This window comes from Chiloscyllium plagiosum, unplaced genomic scaffold, assembly GCF_037043375.1.
Source record: "Chiloscyllium plagiosum isolate Xiang-an unplaced genomic scaffold, Cpla_swu_hap1 HiC_scaffold_16, whole genome shotgun sequence".
NCBI lineage: Eukaryota > Metazoa > Chordata > Chondrichthyes > Orectolobiformes > Hemiscylliidae > Chiloscyllium > Chiloscyllium plagiosum.
The window spans coordinates 41696747-41721871 of record NW_028270154.1 but is presented as its reverse complement, the minus strand read 5'-3'; the positions used below and the strand labels follow the sequence as shown (position 1 = coordinate 41721871).

General features: G+C 42.2%; 1 protein-coding gene across 1 annotated transcript in view; it reads right to left on the bottom strand.

The window, feature by feature from the left end:
- The window catches only part of LOC122556993 (polycystin-2-like protein 1), a 64463-nt gene that overhangs the window by 6309 nt on the left and 33029 nt on the right, over positions 1-25125 (bottom strand). Inside the window, exons 7-9 of the mRNA XM_087995554.1 lie at positions 22741-22911; positions 22278-22459; positions 14166-14286 (exon numbers count right to left, since the gene is read on the bottom strand). Of these exons, the coding sequence (XP_087851680.1) occupies positions 14166-14286; positions 22278-22459; positions 22741-22911 (474 nt within the window). The remainder of the gene's footprint in view (positions 1-14165; positions 14287-22277; positions 22460-22740; positions 22912-25125) is intronic.

Genomic DNA, 25125 nt, shown 5'->3' with positions numbered 1-25125 from the left:
CTTCAGTATGACGACTTGAATGGTGCTCAACATTGTGCAGTCATCAGTGATCACGCCTACTTCTGACCATGAATGGAAGGAACGTCATTAAAGCAACTGAAGATGTTTGAGCTGTGGCCCTAACCTGAGCATCTCCTGCAATAGTGACCTGGAACTGAGATGATTGGCATCTAATAACCCCAACTATATTCTCTTCTTTCCTGGTCTCCTATCAACAGTCGCCTTGCCCTCAGTCATCAGCATAATTAATATCCTTTTCCTAGCTGCTACCAGTTCTGAAGAAGGACTCGAACTGTTCCCTTCACAGATGCTGCCAGACCTGCTGTGTTTCTCCAGCAATTTCTGTTTTAGTTTCCTTCAGATCTCCAGCATCTGCAGTTCTTTGCTGGGTTTTTTTAAACGTAGCTGAAAATGTGTTGCTGGAAAAGCGCAGCAGGTCAGGCAGCATCCAGGGAACAGGAGAATCGACGTTTCGGGCATAAGCCCTTCTTCAGGAATTTCCTGAAGAAGGGCTTATGCCCGAAACGTCGATTCTCCTGTTCCCTGGATGCTGCCTGATCTGCTGCGCTTTTCCAGCAACACATTTTCAGCTCTGATCTCCAGCATCTGCAGACCTCACTTTCTCCTTTTTTAAACGTAACCATATTCCTTCGTGCTAGTGTGAATCAAATTAATTTAATCCCTGACTTGCACCGACTCCAGTTTTTCAAAGGCTTCTTGATACCACAGTTGGTCAAATTCTGACTTGGTGATTCTTACTGCGATTCTGGACCTCAGCTCTTTGTTCATGTTTGTACCAAGGCCAGAAGTCAAATGGCCCTGACAGTGCAGCTGGAGGATTGCCAGAGTTTCATGAAGAATTTCCACAGTTCAGAACATTCTTTTTACCCTGAATAAGTAGTCACTTTGAATCTCATTAGTGCTGCTGTAATAAGCTAACCAGAATGTTTCTAACTCTATCACCTATCACAAGAAGAATTGGTGTTCCCTCTTCCACTACTGCAGGGGGAGAGAGGCAGCAACACGTGACAGAGCAAAGGAGTATTTAAGGAAAATGCACCTTAACAAATAGTACTCACCTCTCACAGAATATGCTTAATAACTTACTGACAACCATGACAGCTCTCAAAACAAATTCATATGTGCAACATAAATAAAAATGCAAATAATGCCTGTATACAGAATAACTGAGCACAATTAATTTCCTACCTTTCTGAACACATCATAAATGTCAAAATCTACTTCTTTTAATGTTTTGTCATCCTTGACTTCAGAATAGGTGTCATTAATGATAGCCAAGAACACATTCTGTAAAGAAGCAGATCAATTTTGTAACCCAAAGTGCACTAATCATATATGGGTAGGAGAGAGAATACTTTTACATAAATAACCGTAAAAGACGACTTATAAAGTAAAATTACAAACTGCACTGCAAACACTAGGTAATTTCAAGCAAGTGGAGATTTTCAGTTAAGTTCCAACTTTTGAGACTCCACAGGCAGCTTAGAACTTTACCATGGCAAACACGGAAAATTGGAGATCCATCCAGTGCAGTTAGTTTGACTGGCAAAAGATGTTTAAAAGGGAAGGAAACAGAGGCTATTCTAAAGGCATTGGTGAATCTCAGTTAAAATTAAACATTCAAGTACATGATCTCGACATTTCTAGTTCACATTTGCATGCAGTTTTCTCATGAAATTAAGACCTCTTGTGGATTTTCTGTTGAAGCAAGTTTGCAGCAAATGTTTGAAATCTAATTTTCCAACCAGCATTGTTCTGTTGACACATTAATTCTACATACTTTATTTTATCTCTAAGTTTTTTTTTTGCAAGAAAAGACTTTGGCTGTATGACTAAGATATAGATTTCAAGATCATTCACGCTGAGTTCAAATTTAAGCTAACAGTTTGAAGGCTGGAAGTTCCTCTTGCTGTCCCCATGGTATTTCATGAATTAAACAAACAGGAACAATTAACAAGCTGAAGCATCTTCCAGCTGAATGTCACCTCAGAGGTTATGTTCACGGCCAGCAAGGTCAGTCAATGTTTATAATATTATACGTTTGCAGTACATACATGATGTGTTTACAGCATGCAATACCTATCTTGCTTTTTCTTAGTGTTTTCACAACATGCTGGTGCTACTAGCTAGGCCAGCATTAAAAGCCAGACTCAAAACATTAACTCTATATCTCTCCACAGATACTGCTGGACCAGCTGAGCTTTTCCAACATTTTCTGTGTTTGTTTCAGATTTTCGCAAGGAGTTATGACCTTGCCATTTATCCTATCAAATCCCAAATGAATCTTCTATATTTAATAAGGTTGTTTCTCATTCTTCTAAACTCCAATGAATACAGGCCCAACCTACTCAACCTCTCCCTATAAGACAGCCTCTTCATTTCCAGGGTCAGCTAAGTGAACCTTCTTAGAACAGATTCCAAAGCGTAGAGTCATACAGCGTGGAAACAGACCCTTCAGTCCAACTCGTCCATACCGACCATGTTCCCAAATCAAACTAGTCCCGCTTGCTGCGTATGGTCCATGTCCCTCAAAACCTTTCCTAGTCATGTAAATCTCCAAATGTCTATTAAATGTTGTAAAAACAATGACTGCAGATGCTGGAAACCAGATTCTGGATTAGTGGTGCTGGAAGAGCACAGCAATTCAGGCAGCATCCGAGGACAGGCAAAATCGACGTTTCGGGCAAAAGCCCTTCATCAGGAATAAAGGCAGAGAGCCTGAAGCATGGAGAGATAAGCTAGAGGAGGGTGGGGGTGGGGAGAGAGTAGCATAGAGTACAATAGGTAGGTGGGGAAGGAGATGAAGGTGATAGGTCAGGGAAGAGAGGGTGGAGTGGATAGGTGGAAAAGGAGCTGGGCAGGTCGGACAAGTCCGGACAGGTCGAGTTACTGGAGGTTAGAAACTAGGATGAGGTGGGGGAAGGGGAAATGAGGAAACTGTTGAAATCCACATTGATGCCCTGGGGTTGAAGTGTTCCGAGGTGGAAGATGAGGCATTCTTCCTCCAGGCGTCTGGTGGTGAGGGAGCGGCGGTGGAGGAGGCCCAGCACCTCCATGTCTTCGGCAGAGTGGGAGGGGGAGTTGAAATGTTGAGCCACTGGGTGATTTGGTTGATTGATGCGGGTGTCTCTGAGATGTTCCCTAAAGCGCTCTGCTAGGAGGCGTCCAGGTCTCCCCAATGTAGAGGAGACCGCATCGGGAGCAACGGATACAATAGATGATATTAGTGGATGTGCAGGTAAAACTTTGATGGATGTGGAAGGCTCCTTTAGGGCCTTGGATGGAGGTGAGGGAGGAGGTGTGGGCACAGGAACTGTAAAACCTCAATGAAGGTCACCCTTCAACATTCCTACTCTCCAGTGAAAAGCGTCACAGCCTATCTTTATAACTCAAACCCTCCATTCCCAGCAACATCCTGGTAAGTTTTTTTCTGAGCCTTTCTCCAAGTTAGTAATATCCTTCTTATAGCAGGGCAACCAGAACTACACAGTACTTCAGAAGAGGCATCCCCAACATCCTATACAACCTCAACATGTTCGGTTGATGTCATTTATATGGATTTTAAGCAAAGCTTTTGACAAGATCCCACATGGGAAACAGATTGAGAAGGTTAAAGCACATGGAATTCAGGGTAACTTGGCAAGATTGATCAGAAACTGGCTTACTAATTGGACACAAGAAATACTGGCAGATTTTGTGAGTGATTGGAGGCCAGTGTCCAGGATCTGGAACCCTGATTGCTTGTTATACACAAAAACGATATAGATGAAAGTGTGGAGGGAATGTTAAGCAAATGGCAGATTTATTTGATTACTTTTATTTTACTTTAACTAACAATTTATTTAAATTTTTTAAATAATTGAAACAAATTAATTTAATCAAGATCATTCACTGAGGTGCAAATTTAAGCTAACAGTTTGAAGACTGGAAATAATTTAGTCATTAATTAAAATTAAATTTAGATTAAAATAAATTATTTAAATTTGATTACTAAGATTGGTAGGATGTTAGGGATAACGATGGTTGTAGGTTACAGGAAGATAGAGATGGGTGGGTCAGATGGGCAGACCACTGGTAGTTGATATTTAACCCTGATAAGTGTGAGGTGATGCACTTTGGAAGAAGGAACAAAATGAGGGAATATTTAATGAATGGCAGAAAATTGGGTCACAGAGTCACAGAGATGTACAGCATGGAAACAGACCCTTTTGTCCAACTCGTCAAACCAGTTATCCGAACCCAATCTATGCCCATTTGCCAGCACCGGGCATATATCCCTCTAAACCATTCCTATTCATATACCCATGATGCCTTTTAAATGCTGTAAAGGTACTAGCCAGCACCACTTCTTTTGGCAGCTCATTCCATACACACACGAGTCTCTGCCCCTTTTATATCTTTCACCTCATCCTGAGCCTATGCCCTCTAGTTCTCGACTGCCCAACCTCAGGGAAAAGACTTGCATGTTTACCCTATCCATGCCCCTCATGATTTTATAAACCTCTATAAGGTCACCCCTCAGCCTCTGACACTCCAAGGAAAACAACCCCAATCTATTCAGCTTCGCCCTATAGCTCAAATTCTCCAACCCTGGCAACATCCTTGTAAATCTTTTCTGAACTCTTGCAAGTATCACAACATCCTCCCGATAGGAAGGAGAGCAGAATTGCATGCAATATTCCAAAAGTGGCCTAATCAATGCTCTATAGAGCTGCAACATGACCTCCCAACTTATGTACTGAATGCTCTAGCCAATAAAGGAAAGCATACCAAACACCTTCTTCACTATCCTATCTAACTGCGAGTCAACTTTCAAGGAGCTATGAACCTGCACTCCAAGGTCTCTTTGTTCAGCAACACTCCCTAGGACCACACCATTAAGTGTATAAGTCCTGCTCTGATTTGCTTTTCCAAAATGCAGCACTTCGCATTTATCTAAATTAAACTCCATCTGCTACTTCTCAGCCCATTGGCCCATCTGATCAAGATCCGGTTGTAATCTGAGGTAACCTTCTTTGCTGTTCTTCAATTTTGGTGTCATCTGAAAATGTACCAACTATACCTCCTATGTTCACATCCAAATCATTTATGTAAATGAAAATTAGTCAACCCTGCACCGATTCTTGAGGCACATCACTGGTCACATGCCTCCAGTCTGAAAGGAACCCTTCACCACCGCCCTCTGACATCTACCTTTGAGCCAATTCTGTATAAAAATGGCTAGTTCATGTATTCCATGAAATCTAACCTTGTTATCCAGTTTCCCATGAGGAACTCTGTCAAATGGCTTATTGAAGTCCATACAGATCACGTCCACTGCTCTGTCCTCATCAATCTTCTTGTTACTTCTTCAAAAAACTCAATTAAGTTTGTGAGACACGATTTCCCACATACAAAGCCATGTTGACTATCCCTAATCAGTCCTGGCCTTTCCAAATACATGTAAATCCTGTCTCTCGGGATTCCCTCCAACAACTTGCCCACCACCGACATCAGGTTCACTGGTCTATAGATCCCTGGCTTGTCCTTACCACCTTTCTTAAATAGTGGCACCATGTTAGCCAACCTCTGGTCTTCTGGCACCTCCCCTGTGACTATCGATGATACAAATATCTCAGCAAGGGGCCCAGCAATCACATCCCTAACTTCCCATAGAGTTCTAGGGTACACCTTATCAGATCCTGGTGAGTTATCCACTTTTATGCATTTCAAGACATCCAGCATCTCCTCCTCTGTAATATGGATATTTTTCAAGATGTCACCATCTATTTCCCTACATTCTATATCTTCCGTGTCCTTCTCCACAGTAAACACTGATGCAAAATATTTGTTTAGTATCTCCCCCAGTCTCCTGCGGTTTCACACGTAGGCTGCCTCGCTGATCTTTGAGGAGGCCTATTCTCTCCCTAGTTACCCTTTTGTCCTTAATATATTTATAAAACCCTTTGGCTTTCCTTAACTCCATTTGCCAAAGCTATCTCATGTCCCCTTTTTGCCCTCCTGATTTCCCTCTTAAGTATACTCCTACTGTCTTTATACTCTAAGCATTCACTCGATCTATCCTGTCTATACTGGACATGTGCTTCCTTCTTTTTCTTAACCAAACCCTTAATTTCTCTAGGATTTCCAGCATTCTCTACATCTACCAGCCGTTCCTTTTACCCTAACAGGAATATATTGTCTCTGGTCTCTTGCCATCTCATTTTTGAAGGTTTCCCATTTTCTAGCTGTCCCTTTACCTGCCCCCGATCAGCTTTTGAAAGTTCTTGCCTAATACGGTCAAAATTAGCCTTCCTCCAATTTTTATGTTTAGATTACTTACAATGTGGAAGCAGGCCCTTCAGCCCAACAGGTCCACACCGACCCTCTGAAGAGCAACCCATCCAGACCCATTCCCCTACATTTACCCCTTAACCTAACACTACAGGCAATTTAGCATGGCCAATTCACCTAACCTGCACATTTTTTTTGGACTGTGGGAGGAAACTGGAGCACCTGGAGGAAACCCACGCAGACACGGGGAGAACGTGCAAACTCCACACAGACAATTGAACCCAGGTGCTAACCACTGTGCCACTGTGCTGCCCACTTCAGCTTTTCAATCTGGTCTATCCTTTTCCATCACTATTTTAAATCTAATAGAATTATGGTCGCTGGCCCCAAATTGCTCCCCCACTGACACCTCAGTCACCTGCCCTGCCTTACTTCCCAAGAGTAGGTCAAGTTTTCCACCTTCTCTCGTAGGTACATCCAAATTTTCTTGTGCACACTTAAATTCCTCTCCATCTAAACCCTTGACACTATGACAGTCCTAGTCTATGTCTGGAAAGTTAAAATCCCCTACCATAACCACCCTATTATTCTTACAAATAACTGAAATCTCCTTCCAAATTTGTTTCTCTATTTTCTGCTGACTATTAGGGGGTCTATAATACAATCCCAATAAGGTGATCATCCTTTTCTTATTTCTCCATTCCACCCAAATAACTTCTCTGGATTTATTTCCAGGAATATCCTCCCTAAGTACAGCTGTAATGCTATCCCTTATCAAAAATGTCACTCCCCCTCCTCTCTTGCCCCCTCCACCCTATCCTTCCTATCACATTTGTATCCTGGAACATAAAGCTGCCTGTCCTGTCCATCCCTGAGCTACATTTGTGTTATTGCTATGATATCCCAGTCCCATGTTCCTAACCATGCCTCAAGTTCATCTGCCTTCCCTGTTAGGCCTCTTGCATTGACGTAAATGCAGTTTAATCTATCAGTCCTTGTCCTCTGCTTGAGTCACTCCCTTTCCCAACTGTACCAGTCTCAGATTGATCTCTTTCCTCACTATTTCCCTGGGTCATACACCCCTTCACCTTAGGAGTTTAAATCCTCCTGAGCAGCTCAATCAAATCTGCCTGCCAGTATATTAGTCCCCTTCCAATTCAAGTGCAATCCATCCTTCTTGTACAGGTCACATCTACCCCAGAAGAGATTCCAATGATCCAAAAATGTGAATCCTTCTCCCCTGCACCAGCTCCCCAGCCATGTATTCATCTGCTCTGTCCTCCTATTCCTACCCTTACTAGCTCATAGCACCAGGAGGAATCCAGATATTACTAGCCTTGAGGACATCCTTTTTTAAATTCTTGCCACCTTTCCATATTCTCCCTTCAGAATTTCATCCTTTTCCCTACCTATGTCATTGGTTCCAAAGTGTACAATGACCTCCTGCTGGTCCCTCTCCCCTTTAAAAACATTCTGCACCCTCTCGGAGACATCCCTGATCCTGGGAGGTAACACACCATTCTGATTTTTCGCTGCTGGCCACAGAAACGTGCCTCGAACTACAGAGTGTCCTATCAGAATTGATCTTTTGGAACCCGACATACCCCTCATTACATTAGAGCCAGTCTCGATACCAGAAACTTGGCCGTTTGTGCTACATTCCCCTGAGAGTCCTTCACCCCCCTTCATTTTCCAAAACAGCATACTTATTTGGAATGAGGATAGTGCAGGAGTCTTGTGTCTATCTGCCTCCCTCTCCTACCTTTTCTGGAGTTAATCCATCTACTTGACTGTATCTGCAGCTTTTCCCCCTTCCTATAACTGCCATCCATCATACCCCCTAGCTTTCGTAAATTCCTTATTGTTTCTAACTATCGCTCCAACCAATCCATTTGATATGATTGGATTCGCAACCAAACATACTTACTGCAGACATAATCATTAGTAACATGGAAACTCTCCCTAAACGTCCACATCCAACGGGAAGAGCATATCACTCTACTAAAGGCCATCTTTGCTCCTTCACAATCTACAGACGCAGAAAATAGTATTGTCTTTTTGCTCTAAAAAAACAGTGCTCCAGGCTAACTTAGTACAATTGGTTTATATTTTAAAAATTTAATCAAGCGGCAGATTTTAATAAAACATATAACCAGGAAAGAACCCTCTCTACTCACTACTGCAGACTTACAGCAAGGCTACACATTAAAAACTATGCACTTGTGTGTTCCTGTGCTGGGAGATCTCCCACACAAGTTCCTCTAAGGTCAGCGTGAATCTCGCTGTTTGTTAATTTTTCTTAGGCGCACTTCGTTGTCGAGGGAGACATAAATTCAAACAGCAAAGGCAGTAACTGCAGATTCACTGTTGTGTCAGTTAACAATATAGGTTTCTTTCTCTCTCTCTCTCACTGACCATGTGCTCATTGCTTTTGTCTGTGTTTGTTCCTTTTAAAAGTGCCATTGTTTTGACTTTTTCCCCCCCAAAGTTCCAAAACAATGCAACAGCATATAAAACAGTAATTGCTGCACCTGGAATTTGAGGAAATCACCTCCAACACCTAAAATACCTCAAAAAAAAAGAGCAGCTCTTCAGTCTCAACATTTTTCCCCAACCTCCATCTTGGATTACCCAGAACCCTTCAGAGGAACAGAAGGATCTTGGAGTAATTATTCTGATCCCTGAAGTCAGCAGAGCATGTGAATAGGATAGTTAAGAAGGCATATGGAACACTTGCTTTCATCAATCATGGCATAAAATATTCAAGTAGTGTCAGCATGGAACATGTGGCAAGTGGAGCATGAGTTGCAGAATATTCTGATGGAAGTAGACACCCTTGCCAGTCTGACTGATCGTGGGGAACACCACTTGACTGAAGGAAATTGCATAGCCTCACTGAGGACATATTCTGAACAGAGGAGATTCTAGGTCAGCCCACAGCAAAACCCCAAAACAAAAACAAGCCTCGGTCAAATGGTTAACATTTTCTTTAGGACCTGGGCCAACAAGCCTTTGTAGTTGCTGCCAGTATGTGGACTCAACACAGCAAAAGAGTCCCACTTGACCTAAATAGAGTAACTCATAGGCTAGTATCCAGGAGAGTGCACACCTTACACTTGCTCTAGAACAGTTAAATTGCTTAGCAGTAGCCAAATTTGAACCAGTCAGAATAAATAAATATCTGGTTAAATGACCACCCAGTTCTAATGGAGGTCGATACCAGCATGGCTGTTTCATGGTTGCAGAACTAGTCTTTAACAAAAATTACTCTGGACTCCAACCCTTAAGGTTTGTGCAAGACCTCTGTGAGACTGAGAACTTATACCAGGGAATCTTTAGAGATAAAGAGTAAAATGAGAAACAACTGGTTCAGTTACCACTGATCGGGCCCAAATCTGATGGGGCAAAATTAGTTGAGAAAGATTCACTTCGTTTGGCTCAACATTTTTCGATTAGAAAATGGCTTCCTGAGTGAAGTCCTAATTAATTACCCACATGTTTTTCAGGAAGGTCTAGGGGCTATTAAAGGAACTAAGGGCACCTGGCATGTTGACCAGGAAGCAATTCCACAACTCTGCAAGGCCCACCCAGTGCCATTTGCCTTCTGAGCAAAAGTACAGACAGAAATCAGGAGGCTGGAAAGCCAAGGAATCAAACTCGTCCAGTTTGGGAATGGGCAGCACCCGTCATACTGACTGTAAAGCCTGACAGGTCAGTTTGCCTTTGTGGAGATATTTTTAAAAAAACAGTAAACTGTTTCTTGCAGTTGCAATGCTGGCGGGGGGAGTTGTCCTTCACAAAGCTGGACATGAGCCAAGCGTATATGCAATTGCAGTTAGATGAGGTTTCCCAGAAGCATGTTACAATCAATACCCATAAGGGTTTGTTCCAAAACACAAGACTGCTATTTGGAATAGTATTGGCCCATGCAATTTTTCAATGGGCAATGGAGGACATTTTACAAAGTCTGCCAAATGTTACCACTAATCTAGATGATGCACTAATAACAGGGAAGTCTATTAAGGAGCACTTTGAGAACCTGAACATAGTCCTTAGGTGTTTCTCCCTTAGGATGGAAAAATATATGTTCCATGCACATCAAATGACCTACTTGGGCTACAGCATTGACAAGACCAGGTTACACCCATTGGAACATAAAGGGAGGGCAATCAAAGGTGCCCCAGCTCCCAGGTCAGTATTGGAGCTTAGGTCTTTCCTTGGGATGGTGAACTATTATAGAAAGTTCAAACAAAACTTGGCCTTCATCTTGGCACCTTTGCATCAACTCTTAAAAAATGCTTAGCCTTGGAAATGGTTGTGTAGCCAAGCCATAGCTTTCAGAGAAGTGAAGAAAGAGCTTTTAGTACAACATGATCCCAAGTGAAGTCTGGTATTGACAGGTGATGCCTCCTGCTACGGCATTGAAGTAGTAATAGCTCTTGGTTGGCCCAATGGAGGGAACACCCAATAGCATTTGTATCCAGGACTTTGACTAATGCAGAATGTAAATATGCCCAGATAGAAGGAAGGTTTGGCGGTCATATTTGGAGTCAGAAAGTTCCACCAATACCTTTCCAGATTTAAATTTGTAATAATAATGGATCACAAATCCCTGTTAGGTCTACCTAAAGAGTACAGGCTGTACTACCCACAGCTTCAGGTCAAATTCAGTGGTGGGCTCTAATGCTAAGTACATATAGGAACACAATCTGGGAGGAGAAAGTGAGGACTGGGTTAAGCCTGAAATGTCAATTCTCTTGCTCCTCAGATGCTTCCTGACCTGCTGTGCCTTTTCCAGTGCCATGCTTTATCAACTCTCATAGTCTGGGAGCTCAATGTGGATGTATTGAGCTGCCTTCCTCTGGCAGATACACCACTGGTGGTACCCACAACTGGAACAGTCCATAATGGTTTTCAACTTTCTGGACACACTTAGCTCTTTGACTGAGGACTGTTGTCAAGTATGGCAGGCTGTCTGGTGGTGTGTCTGCCCTAACTAGCACAGGATGCCAAGGCAAGACTGGGATGCTTTGAGTATGCAAGTAGGTGGCTAAGTGATTGCAGTCTAAGACAGCAAGTGAGCAGCTGCGAGATACAGCCTGGTCCATTTGGGAGCTGGGTCCCTGGCTGTGCAGAGTGTCCCGCTGAAGCCTTTGAATGCTTGTTGCCAGTGAGCCCTGCAATGTGATTCTGTATTGGTGAGGTACCATGATGGTTGAGGGGGACTGGCTGATGTCCATGGACCGGGGTGCATGCACTGGTGTCCTGAAATGCTGTTTGGTCCTAACCAAGATGGAGGCCCTTTGGAGCAAGCAGAGAGCTGGAGTCACCAGGTGCCCACTCTGGTTTCCATATCAAATTTTCTTGATATCTAGTTTGTTCGATAAGATAGGAAGATGAATATTAATAAGGTGAGTTAGGCCATTAACAGGGCATTTAACAGGCAATAATCTCCTCTTAACTGCAACCTGCTGCCTAGCCAGAAATTCAAAAGCATAAAAGCTGCAGCATGTAGCTCCTGTCAGGCTTTTTTTTTAGATTACATTACAGTGTGGAAACAGGCCCTTCGGCCCAACAAGTCCACACCGACCCGCCGAAGCGCAACCCACCCATACCCCTACATTTACCCCTTACCTAACACTACGGTGTAATTTAGCATGGCCAATTCACCTGACCTGCACATCTTTGGACTGTGGGAGGAAACCAGAGCACCCGGAGGAAACCCACGCAGACACGGGGAGAATGTGCAAACTCCACACAGTCAGTCGCCTGAGGCGGGAATTGAACCCAGGTCTCAGGCGCTTTGAGGCAGCAGTGCTAACCACTGTGCCACCGTGCCGCCCACCTTCTCATCTGATTCTGATATAAATCTTGCCCACATTACTCAAACCCCAATACAATTCTACATGCAGCCCTGGAGGAAGGGAATACACAGAAATACATTAATGTTTTAACATAGAAACAGGCCAAAAAACCATTGATTTCATTGGCCCATTTTTCCTGTGTCAGTAGTTTGGTACAGCGACCAAGTAATTCTACTCCTCTGCTCATTCCCTATCACTGTTATTATTTCTTCAATATTTATCAAATTCTATATGCAATGTTATTGTCAAATTTGCTCCTACCATTACTTCAGGCAGTGCATTACTGAACACGACTCGTCCTTGGAAAAAAAATGATGTTTTCTCCTTATTTACACCATCAAAAATACCAGTGATTAGGAACATTATCAAATCTCTTTTTAACCTTTATGCACCAACAGGAACAACCCCAGTTTCTCCATATAACAGAGTTCCCTCATGAACCATTTTAGGGTAACTAAGTTTTGATCTTTCGCAAGACCTTGGCATCATTCCTAAACTGTGGTGTATGGAAATAGTATAGCTGAGGACCACCCAATGTGTTATAGAGAATTGGCATAACTTCCTTACTTTTGTATTCTATTCCTCTATCAACAAATCCTAAAATCCCATGTGCACTTTAATTGCCTCCTTCAAAGACTTGAGTATGCACACCTCCAATTCTCTCTGTTCCAACATTCTCCTTAACATCTGACCATTTTGTTCATACTGTTCATTCTAGTATCTCACACTTCTCGGCACAAAGACAATGGTCCTTCTCTTCATTTTAAACCTCTTGTGCCAATGGTTTGGACCACTCAACTTATAGAAACATTCTGTTTCTATTCATTCTGTTCCATCCTTTTAATCACTTAAAAATCCATTTTTAAGTGCATTGAATCATCAAAGAATGAACAATTCTTCAAGTCTTTCTGCATATTTGAATTTCCTCTCACCAGACAGAAATGTTGGGAGTCTGTTGTTACTGTTTTAGAGGACAATAAAGAGCTAGATATCGTCTGGTTGGAAATGATATACACGCAGGGAAATTGATGGAGAACTCTGAAAAAAATAATCTATTCCTAGTCATTCCAGTTCTGAAGAAAGGTCAGAGGACCCAAAATATTAACTCTGATTTCTCTCCACAGATGTTTCCAGACTCACTAAGATTTTTCAGCAATTTCTGTTTTTGTGTCTATTCCTGGTTATGTCCTTTACAAATCTGACTCGTGCTGACAGCACACCCTCCTGAATATTTTGTAATCAAGCTGTTCAGAGGAGTTATTACAGACCTCTGCAACAAGTCGTCTTTGAATCTGTCTCCTGGGTTCAGAGTCAAAAGTCAAATGTCACCAGGTTATAGTCCAACAGGTTTATTTGAAAATACAAACTTTCCGAGCTCTGAAAGCTTGTGATTCCAAATAAACCTGTTGGACTATACCTTACTGTCATGTGGTTTCTGACTTTGTCCAGCACCAGCACCATTGCATCCTGGTCCAGAGGTTGAGACACTGCCACTGCATCACAAGAACCATAACAGTACAACATGAATTAGATAGATTTTTACATTGATCAATCACGGTTACATGGTCACTATTAGCAGCTAGCTTTTAATTCCAGGGTTTTATTTACAGCATATACTTGTAAAGAAAATATAATTATTGACTTCAGCTGAAAATGTGCTGCCCACTTTGCACCCATTTCGTGTGTGTGTGGAAGATTCCTGTGTGATTCTGGTGTTTGCACTCTAATAACTTGAAAGATTAGACTACAGCAAGTAAGTCACTCGCAGTGAAAGAATTATTCGGCCTCATAGATAGTACACATTTATACAACCCATAATTATATTTCAGTGACATATATTTTGAAGCTGATAGAAACTGACAACGCTGAAAAGTATTTTGCTGTTTCTGAATGTGAAACCATTGCAGCAATTAACAGTATTCAATGTAAATTTAACAGATAACTCTAATCCCACATTACAAAAGAATTTAGAAGTGGGGCAATAGCATTTATCATTATGTCACTCACCAACAGTACAAAGAATAAACAGAATACGAACGTGATGAAGTAAACAGGTCCAAGGATTTGGTTTGCATTTTCAATTTCATGGAAATCAAAGTCTCCGAGAATAATCCTAAACTGTGTAAAACTGAAAATAAAAGTTTGGTAAATTATTTGTTAAAAATGTCTCTGGTTGAACATAATATAATGGTAAATGGTAAAAATGTAAAATTAACTAATAGTAAGTAACACTGCACGTTGGATGGGAAAACTCCATATTCCCTTTGGTAATGCAGAAGTCCCTTAAAATACTGTTGCTGATTATTGCCTCTTGGATGAGTTGCAAAATGTGTGTGTCTGTGGATGATTCAGTGCACCACATGACTGCTTAGAAGTCTAACATTTCCAGGAAAAGTCAAGGATCAAGTCTTCAACATCAGCAACTTGTAAAGTAGTGTTGGCTGACCAGGTACAGGCATAATTCTACATGCATACTTCCCATCCTCCTCAAACAACACATAAACCCTTCAATCAACACACAACCCTTAAACAACACACACCCCTCAGACAACACTCATCCCTCAAAAAACATAAGCCCCTCAAACACACACCCTTCAGACAACACTCACACCCCTCAGACAACACAGGCACACATTGAGCAGAATGAATAAAAGTTCCAAAAAATTTCAATAACTTTCTTTGTCTAACAGGATCATAACAACACAAAAGTTAGGAAATACAGTAATGAGGGTTCAAAAATGAGGCTACAAGTTTCCTTTGCAGTATCTGCTATATGCTGTGTAAGGACCTGCGGCCAATACATGATCATGTGATGTAATGAACTATCTGTAACATAAAACCAAAAGCAGTAATTTGCTTTGGACATCACCTGCAGAAATCAAGGACATGAATTTCTCGTGCCTAGCCCCACTGGAGATGGACTTACAATGTTGTTTTTAGCGGGAGACACAGTGAAGCTGGCTGCCTCTTTGTTCATGCTGTCATCTCCAGCATGGAACATAAGACAGGGGAGGGTTTCCTGATGCCACAGAGATCAAATAACTAATGTGATGTCAGGATACAAAATTTAGCTCATGATACCTCAAGGCAATGAGTCATCTATTTCTCTGCAAATAAGCATGAAACTGCCTCACTGCAAATAAGTGTGAAGCTGCATCACAGTGAACAAGTGTGAAGTTAAGTGTGAAGCCGTATCACTACAGATGAGCATTAAGCTGCATCACTCTGTGAACAAGTGTGAAGTTGCATCACTGTAAATAAGCATGAACCTTCAAGATAACCAATGCTTTGAGATTTCCTTAAAAGTAATTCTTAAAAACTGCTTCTGAAATTAGTCCCGAATCTTTTAGTGTGTTCCTAAACTTGCCAAAGAATGTTGGGACTAATGAGGACTGCAGAGCTAATTGCACAATGCACACAAATGTTGCAACAGTTGGAGGGCACTAATGCTAAATTTGCACCACCAAAGGGAGAGTGAGCAGATGCAGCTGAAGGGAAAGCTCTGCACTGATACCCCCACCCCCTCCCCCGCTGATTTGGAATCGGACTCCTTCACGCTCCTTGATAGTGACAGGAGGCTATCTGGCAGGCTAGATACTGCACCCAGCACTTGGTACGCTGGCCCATTGTGACCCCTCTCTCTCTCAAACTGGCGAATAAACCATTCTTTAATACTGCCTGACTGCAGCTCACTCATGCCTACAGGATTCACCATGTGCTGACCCTGACCTAGCCTCCTGCAATGAGCTGCTAGAACCTTCAAGAATCACACTTCGTCATTTAATCAGGCATTTTGCAAAATCTGGGCTCAACATCAAATTCATAAATTTCAGTCTGCAATTAAATACCCAAATTTTCCTTTCTTCTTGCAGGTTATGGCATTAATTCATTTTTCCCCTGTTTTTACTTTGGGACGCCAGCTGCTCCTCTTTTGTAGCACTCCCTTTGGCCTTGCACCTTAAAAGTCTTTAACCATTTCATCTCTCCTGCCTTCTCCCTATCACAGAACTTCCCTTCTCCATATTCTTCCTAATTCCCCCATTTCACTTTCTTAAAACATGTAATGGGTGGAATTTTCCCAGTCCTTGAACAATGTGGCACATTGGCGAGACATTTGGGAAAATAGGGTGAGATCGGGAGAAATAAAATTTGTGATATCAAGATAAAAAGTCCCCACGTCCAACCAAGTTAAAAAGAATGAGACGAGTGAGCAGCGAAAAACCTATATACAGACATTAGCATTGCATGATTAACTCATCTTGCCTCATTAATTTGCAGTTTCCCATTCTCCTACCCACCAGTTAGAAAGTAGAAGGTCATAATTCCTGACCTGAAAGTCAGAGCAGTTACCTGTGGACTCCCAGCTTGCTGCTCCTGCTTTCCTATAGCAGTCACTAACATCTCCTGGCTTGCTGCATGGGCAGTGACTGTCCACAGAGATTAACACTTACCAGCCTTACACACCCTCATGGCATATCTCTGATCCACTTACAATACATGCTGCATTTAGAGCACATCAACACTTTCCATTATAATGTTATTGCCAGGTCACTTTATATACAGGGATAGCAACCCACCACATGGACTGGACCAGAGTGCACCTTAGGACTCCTCTCATGCTCCATTATCACTCACTCACTTTATGCCTACTTGGGTACTCACTGCATCTCATCCTTGCTTTTTTGTACTTTGCATTAAAGACTCACAGAACTCCTGTCATCCTTTGCGGTTTAGCACAGACACAAGTCTGGGGAGCGGAGCTGGTGGAGTGCGTTGTTTTGTATGTGCATGCAGGCTGTACTTGTGATGGAGGTGAGGCCCTTCAAGGGCCAATTGCATTAATCAGGTACTTTCACATTCCAGGTTGAAGTCATCTGTAATCATAGTTCCCTGCATGTGAACTGCATCCAGTCCAACTGAGTGGGATATAAATCCTGATGACATACAATTTTCACCATGTCATCGGTTACTGCATCTTCATGAAGCAGAATTAATCACAGACAAACTTAAGAGAGTGGATGACAATACATGAAAGAAAACAATCCCAAGACCTCAAAGGTTGCACAAGGGCATGGAACTAATTTCCTTCCACCGTTCACTGTATTTACCAACGTGCTCTTATATGCCATACTGCCTTGGATGAAGTAGGGTAGGTTTGGGGGAGATGAGGTCTCAGTAATTCTATAGCAATGACAATCTCCTATTGTTTTTGCATGGCATAAATAATGTGTGCTCAATTCATCTGAGTAAGATCCCACTGTCGAAGGTCCATGTATTGGGATTTCATGGCTCTGCTTGTTGAAGCCCTCCAGTCCCATTGGATTGAAGTAACCTCTAGCAGATGCCAAATAGTCTCCACACTAAGAGGTTGCACTGAAGGTCCCCTCAACATGTGGAGGAAATACATGAGGCTCAGCATTATCATCCTTTATGTTATTTCCTCCAGCTGAGAGAGGTGCAGTGTCACTGCAGAATGAGATTGTCCCAGACATTGTCTCTGTACAATGTCAGCTGCTGGAGTGCACCTGGAGGGGTGGGTGCCCATCCTGTTCTCGTGGTCATTAAGGTAACAGCTGTCCAAAACATTTATCCAATTGACTGCTTCCAAGCATCCATTGAAGACCTGTGTGGGATATCACAAACCTCAATTCACAAATATTTCCAAAGTTCAATGTACCAGGTCCCACCGCTTCATTTCATTTCTCCGTGATAATGTCAGGGCACCAATGTGGACAGTAGGTTTTGGCAAAATTGTTGTCTTACCCCAGGTGTAGGGCACTATAGACTGTACAACATTACATTGTCAAAGCCATATGATAATACAGCTGATTTCATCAACGTTAAAAATCACACAACACCAGGTTATATTCCAACAGATTTAATTGGAAGCACACTAGCTTTCGGAGCGACGTTCCTTCATCAGGTGATGAAGGAGCGTCGCTCCAAAAGCTAGTGCTTCCAATTAAACCTGTTGGACTATAACCTGGTGTTGTGTGATTTTTAACTTTGTACACCCCAGTCCAACACCGGCATCTCCAAATCATGATTTCATCAACAAAAGGGTTTCATTCCAGTAATGTACAATTCATCCATGATCATCAGTATCACATCTTAGAAGTGTATACCACGTACCTTGGAAGATGCCATGATGCCTATATCCTTGAAATTTACCATGCTCCTGCTACATTTCAAGGACCACATGCCTTATAAGGATGGTTGCTGGAAGGCCAGGGCTACCCTCTGCAAACATGGCAGATGACTGCATGAGGAGAAAGTGAGGACTGCAGATGCTGGAGATCAGAGCTGAAAATGCGTTGCTGGAAATGTGCAGCAGGTCAGGCAGCATCCAAGGAACAGGAGAATCGACGTTTCGGGCATGAGCCCTTCTTCAGGAATGAGGAGAGTGTGCCAAGCAGGCTAAGATAAAAGGTAGGGAGGAGGGACTTGGGGAGGGGCGTTGGAAATGCGATAGGTGGAAGGAGGTTAAGGTGAGGGTGATAGGCCGGAGTGGGGGTGGGGCGGAGAGGTCAGGATGAAGATTGCAGGTTAGGAAGGTGGTGCTGAGTTCGAGGGTTGGCACTGAGACAAGGTGGGGGGAGGGGAAATGAGGAAACTGGAGAAATCTGAGTTCATCCCATGTGGTTGGAGGGTTCCTAGGCGGAAGATGAGGTGCTCTTCCTCCAGCCATCGTGTTGCTATGGTCTGGCGATGGAGGTGTCCAAGGACCTGCATGTCCTTGGTGGAGTGGGAGGGGGAGTTGAAGTCTTGAGACACGGGGTGGTTGGGTTGGTTGGTCCGGGTGTCCCAGAGGTGTTCTCTGAAACATTCCGCAAGTAGGCGGCCTGTCTCCCCAATATAGAGGATGCCACATCGGGTGCAGTGAATGATGTGTGTGGAGGTGCAGGTGAATTTGTGGTGGATATGGAAGAATCCCTTGGGGCCTTGGAGGGAAGTAAGGAGGGAGGTGTGGGCGCAAGTTTTGCATTTCTTGTGGTTGCAGGGGAAGGTGCCGGGAGTGGAGGTTGGGTTGGTGGGGGGTGTGGACCTGACAAGGGAGTCATGGAGGGAGTGGTCTTTTCGGAATGCTGATAGGGGAGGGGAGGGAAATATATCCCTGGTGGTGGGGTCCGTTTGGAGGTGGATGACTACATTACACAACCTCCAACTGAAGGTGAATGTAAATACAAAGCAGCTCATTCATCAACCAGGGCCATCATGGAGCAGGCGAGAAATTTTCTGAAGGTAAGATTCCAATGCTCGGATCAGACTGAGAGGGGTTTGCAGTACTCTCCGGACCATGTGCCACATAATCCTGACATTCTGCTCTCTGCACAACTGGAACAGGAAAGAGGGAATGTGTTGGACATTAAAGAGCTGTGAGAGTGACTGCAGTTCTCTGTGAAGGAAAATGAAGACATTGAGCAGGAGGAACATCACCTTTTGAATGATCAGGTGTTACTGTGTCAGGCTTAACAGGATGTAAGTGAGAGACCATTTCAGCAGCTGGGAGTAGTGATCATTGACAGTAAATTAGTTGCTGCTTAAAAGGCAAACAGACCCCTGTTTGTTCCCAGAACCAATTGTGGCTCTTGATTGTTTCTTCTTTGCTTTTGCTGTTGCTGAATAAAAGTGACAGTTCTCAACTGCTTGAAGGTTTTGCAGTGTGTGATGGTTCCACACTGAACAATTAGAAGATGTCTGGCTACAATGGCATTGAGGAAAAAGTAACACTCGCTGAAACAGCGTTCTAAGATGGGCTGATGCTAAGAAAGGATTATCTATAAAGCTTGGCCCTTTAACAGTAATACATTTACAAAAAGGCACTTGTATTTGTAATGAAGTATCAGCCATGCAATCTATGTGCCCTCAGATGTGTTTCTTTAGGGTTCCCCTCCCACTGCGCACAGGGTGAAGGTAACTGCTAGTTCACCCAGTGCTCGTGTCACCACATCTTAGAATTTTGCTATTTAAAAAATGACACTAGCAGTCATACTTCTGCCTCTTGTAAGAGGGAAGGTAAAACAACCAGGGTGTCACAGAGATGGGCTACATAGCTAATGAGGCAGTTACCGAGAATAGCATGAGAACTCTCACAAGGACTTATGGAGAGAAACCCTTCAGGATACTCCCTGAAAATTATTCTTAGCCAATTTCTGGTAAAGTTCAGCCTGGCGTTTCTAACTCATCCCAGTTCTGATGAAAGGTGATTCACCTGAGCCACTAACTCTGTTTCTCTCTGCACAGAAGCTGCCCAGCCTGTTGAGTATTTCCAGAATTTTCTGTTTTTATTCCAACTCAAGGTATGTGCAATGCTAATGTCTGAAGCTGTGGTCTTATGCATCAGATCAAGTGATGGAGTCTCTTAATTAATGATGTACTCTCTCTCTTTCTCCTGATGTTGCTACAACTGACAAGGAGGCAGGTTTTGGGTATTTGAAAGTAGAAAGACAGAAGCAGTATGTTACTGTGACAGAAGAGGAATGGGTAGAAAACAAGACATTCATATGGACACCATATGCAACTTGTTCATCAATCCAGGTAGTAGGATGATGATGGGCTGGGAGTTAAGAAGGATCATATGGCAAAAACATAGTTTTCCTCAAAGTTCTTAGTAATGCAGGGTTCTAGGACCCCCTTGCAGCTGGGCCCATAAAATGGAGAGCCATCTTCTCCAACAGCTCAGCAGATGCAATCATCTTTGGCCCTGGCCAGCTCCACTCTGTTCCTTTCTTTCTTGTGCCAACTTGTCCTGCACAAACAAAGGGTAGAGTGTCAGTAATTGTGTTACACTGTGCCTGGGTTATGTGTAAGTTAGAACGGAACAGGAATTTAGGGGAAGCAGCACCTAATGGGGTTTGTGGCTGATTGTAATGGAAGATGGTGAGGGTACAATGGAATATGTGGATGTTTGACATGCGTTCAGAGTGTCATGAAATGGTAGTGTGTGAATGAGGTGGTCCATGGTGTGACATGAAAGGCAGATCGTGCTTTGAGTATTGACAGACCTAGAGTATCCACGTCTGGTCATTAGATTTCTTGAGGCGTTACTTCCAGGTCTTCGGGAACAGACTGAGGAGTTGATGCCCTGACTACTCATGCCACTCCCCTCTGAGGCTGGTTCTTGAGGGGTTCTTCCCTCCTGTCGAACTATAGTATGTCTTATGCTGTACATTAACGCCTCTGTTACCACTTTGGTCATCCTGCAACCCTCTCTCTGCATTGGCAGTTACATTTCCATGTTTTAAAATATAGCATCTCTTTAAGGGGGAATAGATTGCCTTTGAGAAGGAAAAGCTGGCTGCACAAAGAGCTATCAACACAACAGTACTGGACCTCCTGCTGAGCACAGAGGCAGGCTGAATGGAAAGGGAACACAGCAGTGAGAAACACACTAAGGCCTATGCTACAATGACGATAATGAGGTAGCAACACCAAATTCATCAACTGCCTATGTCAAAAAGGAATCAGTGCAACAAGCCAAATGATAGACATATATTTAACCCCAAATTCTCAAAAGCTTGTCAGCATTGTGTCTTGCTATGAGGATTTGATGCTCAGTAAACTTTGGATTTCTGCCATAATAGAGCGAGCTGCGATTTGATTTGCATGAATGCTTTGGCCATCTGCCGTCAGATTACCTGCAGACAGTAACAAATGGAGCTACTTTTCCATCCAGACCTTATTTTGAACCAAGAGAAGGAATGTGGACTCAGGTGACTGCTGCAAGCTTTCTGTTGTGATGGAGTGGGTTGGACACCTGTCCATCTCAGATAGATTCATAAAAATCCAAGATACGAAAAGAAGATTGTGAATTTGAAATAAAAATAGAAAATACTGGGAACACAGACTCAGCATGTTGAAAGGAAAAGGTGCTGAATGCATGTGGACCCTTTTCCAGAACTGAGAAAGAAAGCATTCAGAAGCCACAATCTGCTTTTCCTCGTGTCGTTGCAAAGGAATCATTGATTAAATCAGTGTGAAGCAAATACCTGCTTTATATTTCTACAAAACAATAAGTAATCTATTTAAGATTATTGTACTTTTCTGAACACTCCATCTTAGAAATGCAGGTACAGCTTGGATCACATGTATTGTACCCAATATTTGAATAATACATACATGCAGTTGCCAAAGGTGTGATAACTTTCCACCTGAGTACCAAAGATAAGGTAACCTAACTGAGCGTATCCAAAAAATACTATGAAAAACATTATGGCAAATCCAACAATGCCTTTGGCACAGCGAGACAGGGTTGTAGACAGTTGCGTCATGGTCATATTGAAGCTAATATATTTGAAAATCTGAAAGAGAATAGACAAAAATTAGTTAGAATTCTAAATTTGGCATTTTCAAGATGATTTTACTGTTTACGTTCTGAGAAAAATAATTTGCAAAAACATGTCCTTGAAGTACTATTACCCTTATATATTACTAAAGGTTTCTTGAATTAATATATACAGTACTAATTACTTTAAAATTTAATTGCATGTAATAGAGCTAAACTGTTCTATTAACAATATCAAGGAAAGTCAATTAGTAACTGTAAAAACACTTTTTGTAAAGAGAAATACTGAAAACGTACCTTTATCCATGCAATAAAAACAGCAAATGCAATGATGACATTATATCGGTTCTGCCAGTAAGCCAAGAAGTGGAGATTTTGGTACGAGTTGGAATTTTCCAGAAATTGCTCAAGTAGTAAGCTTACTTTTATCGTACGATAGATATTGTAAAAAATGGCTAATAAAGAAAACTGAGGATGAGAAAAATGTCCATATTAAAACTGGCTACATTTTTCTTAATTTTAAAGTATATAAAACGGTCATTTGGCAAAAGAGCATAACTTTTAAAAATCCTTTTAGGCATAAACTAAGGCATTTTCTGTACCTACAATTACCTGAATTTCCACAAGGAGTTTTTGAACTGCAGTCTGACAGGAACAGACCAGGCTAGCAGTTAAATATGATAGTTATGGCCGAGATTTTAGATTCTATAAACCATGTTAAGGAAAATTAATTGGTAACAGGAAATGCCTCTTTTGTAAAGATGCAACATGCCAATAGATTTCCACTATCTACCTAGGGCATTACATAGATAGGGATACTATCTAGCTTTAACAATAAGAAAATCAATAATACACTTATGAGAATTTTCTTTCATGTTATCATTGTTACTTAGAGAACCTATCAAAATATTCTGGATCAGTAAACAGAAAAGAAATACTGTCAATTGTATAAGGAGTTTGGATGAACTAGTAAAAGTATTTAAAACAAAAAGGGTATTTGTACATGGTAGATACAAGGATTTTGGTGGGGAAACCAGAACTAGAGGGCACAGTTTTAAAATTAATACCAGGCCATTTAGAAATGAAGTCGGAAAGCTCTGAACTGTAGAACTCAAGGCACAGGTTGTGTCATAGAGTCATAGAGATGTACAGCACAGAAACAGACCCTTCGGTCCAACTCGTCCATGCTGATCAAAAGTTGCCTAACCAATGTCCTGTACAGCTACAACATGACCTCCCAACTCCTATACTCACTGCTCTGTCAAATAAAGGAAAGCATACCAAACACCTTCTTCACTATCCTATCTACCTGTGACTCCACTTTCAAGGAACTATGAAGCTATACTCCAAGGTCTCTTTGTTCAGCAACACTCCCCAGGACCTTACCACTATGTGTACAAGTCCTGCTCTGATTTTCCTTTCCAAAATGCAGCATTTCAAATTTATCTAAATTAAATTCTTCTGCCGCTCAGCCTATTGGCCCATCTGATCAAGATCCGAGTCTCCAGTCTGAAAAGCAACCCTCCACCATCACCCTTTGTCTTCTACTTTCAAGCTAGTTCTGTAGCCAAATGGTTAGTTCTCCTGGTATTCCATGAGATCTAACCTTGCTAACCAGTCTACCATGGGGACCTTGTTGAACAACTTGCTGAAATCCATATAAATCACATCCACCAATCTGTCCTCTTTGTTACTTCTTCAAAAAATTCAATCAAGTTCATGAGACATGATTTACCACAAAACCATGCTGACTATCCCTAATCAGTCCTTGCCTTTCCAAATTCATGTACCTCCTGTCCCTCAAGACTCCCACAAACAACTTGCCCATCACCAATGTCAGGCTCACTGGTTTATAGTTCCTGAGCTTATCCTTACCATCTTTCTTAAATAGTGACACCATGTTAGCCAATCTCCAGTGACTATTGATGATACAAATATCTCAGCAAGGGGCCCAGCAATCACTTCACTAGCTTCCCACAGAGTTCTGAGGTACACCTGATCAGGTCCTGACAATTTATCCACATTCAGCACTTCCTCCTCTGTAATATGGACATTTTTCAAAATGTTACCATCTATTTCCCCATATTCTATATCTTCGATGTCCTTCTCCACAGTAAATACTGATGCAAAATACTCATCTACTATCTCCCCCATCTCCTGTGGTTCTACACAAAGGCCACCTTGCTGATCTTTGAGGGGCTCTATTCTCTCCCTAGTTATCCTTTTATTCTTAATGTATTCATAAAATCCCATTGGATTCTTCTTAACCCTATTTGCTAAAGTTATCACATGTCCCTTTTTGCCCTCCTGATTTCCTTCTTAAGTACAGCCTTTATACTCTTCTCAGCATTCACTCGATCTCTGCTGTCTATAACTGACATATGCTTCCTTCTTTTTGTTAACCAACACCTCAATTTCTCTAGTCATCTGGGATTCCTTACACGTACCAGCCTTTCCTTTCACCCTAACAGGAATACAGTGTCTCTAGATTCTCATCTCATTTTTGAAGGCTTCCCAATTTCCAGCCATCCTTTTACCTGTGAACATCTGCCCCCAATCAACGTTTGAAAGTTCTTGCCTAATACCATCAAAATTGGCCTTCCTCCAGTTTAGAACTTCAACTTTTAGATCCAATCTATCCTTTTCCATCACTGTTTAAAAATTGATAGAATAATGGTCACT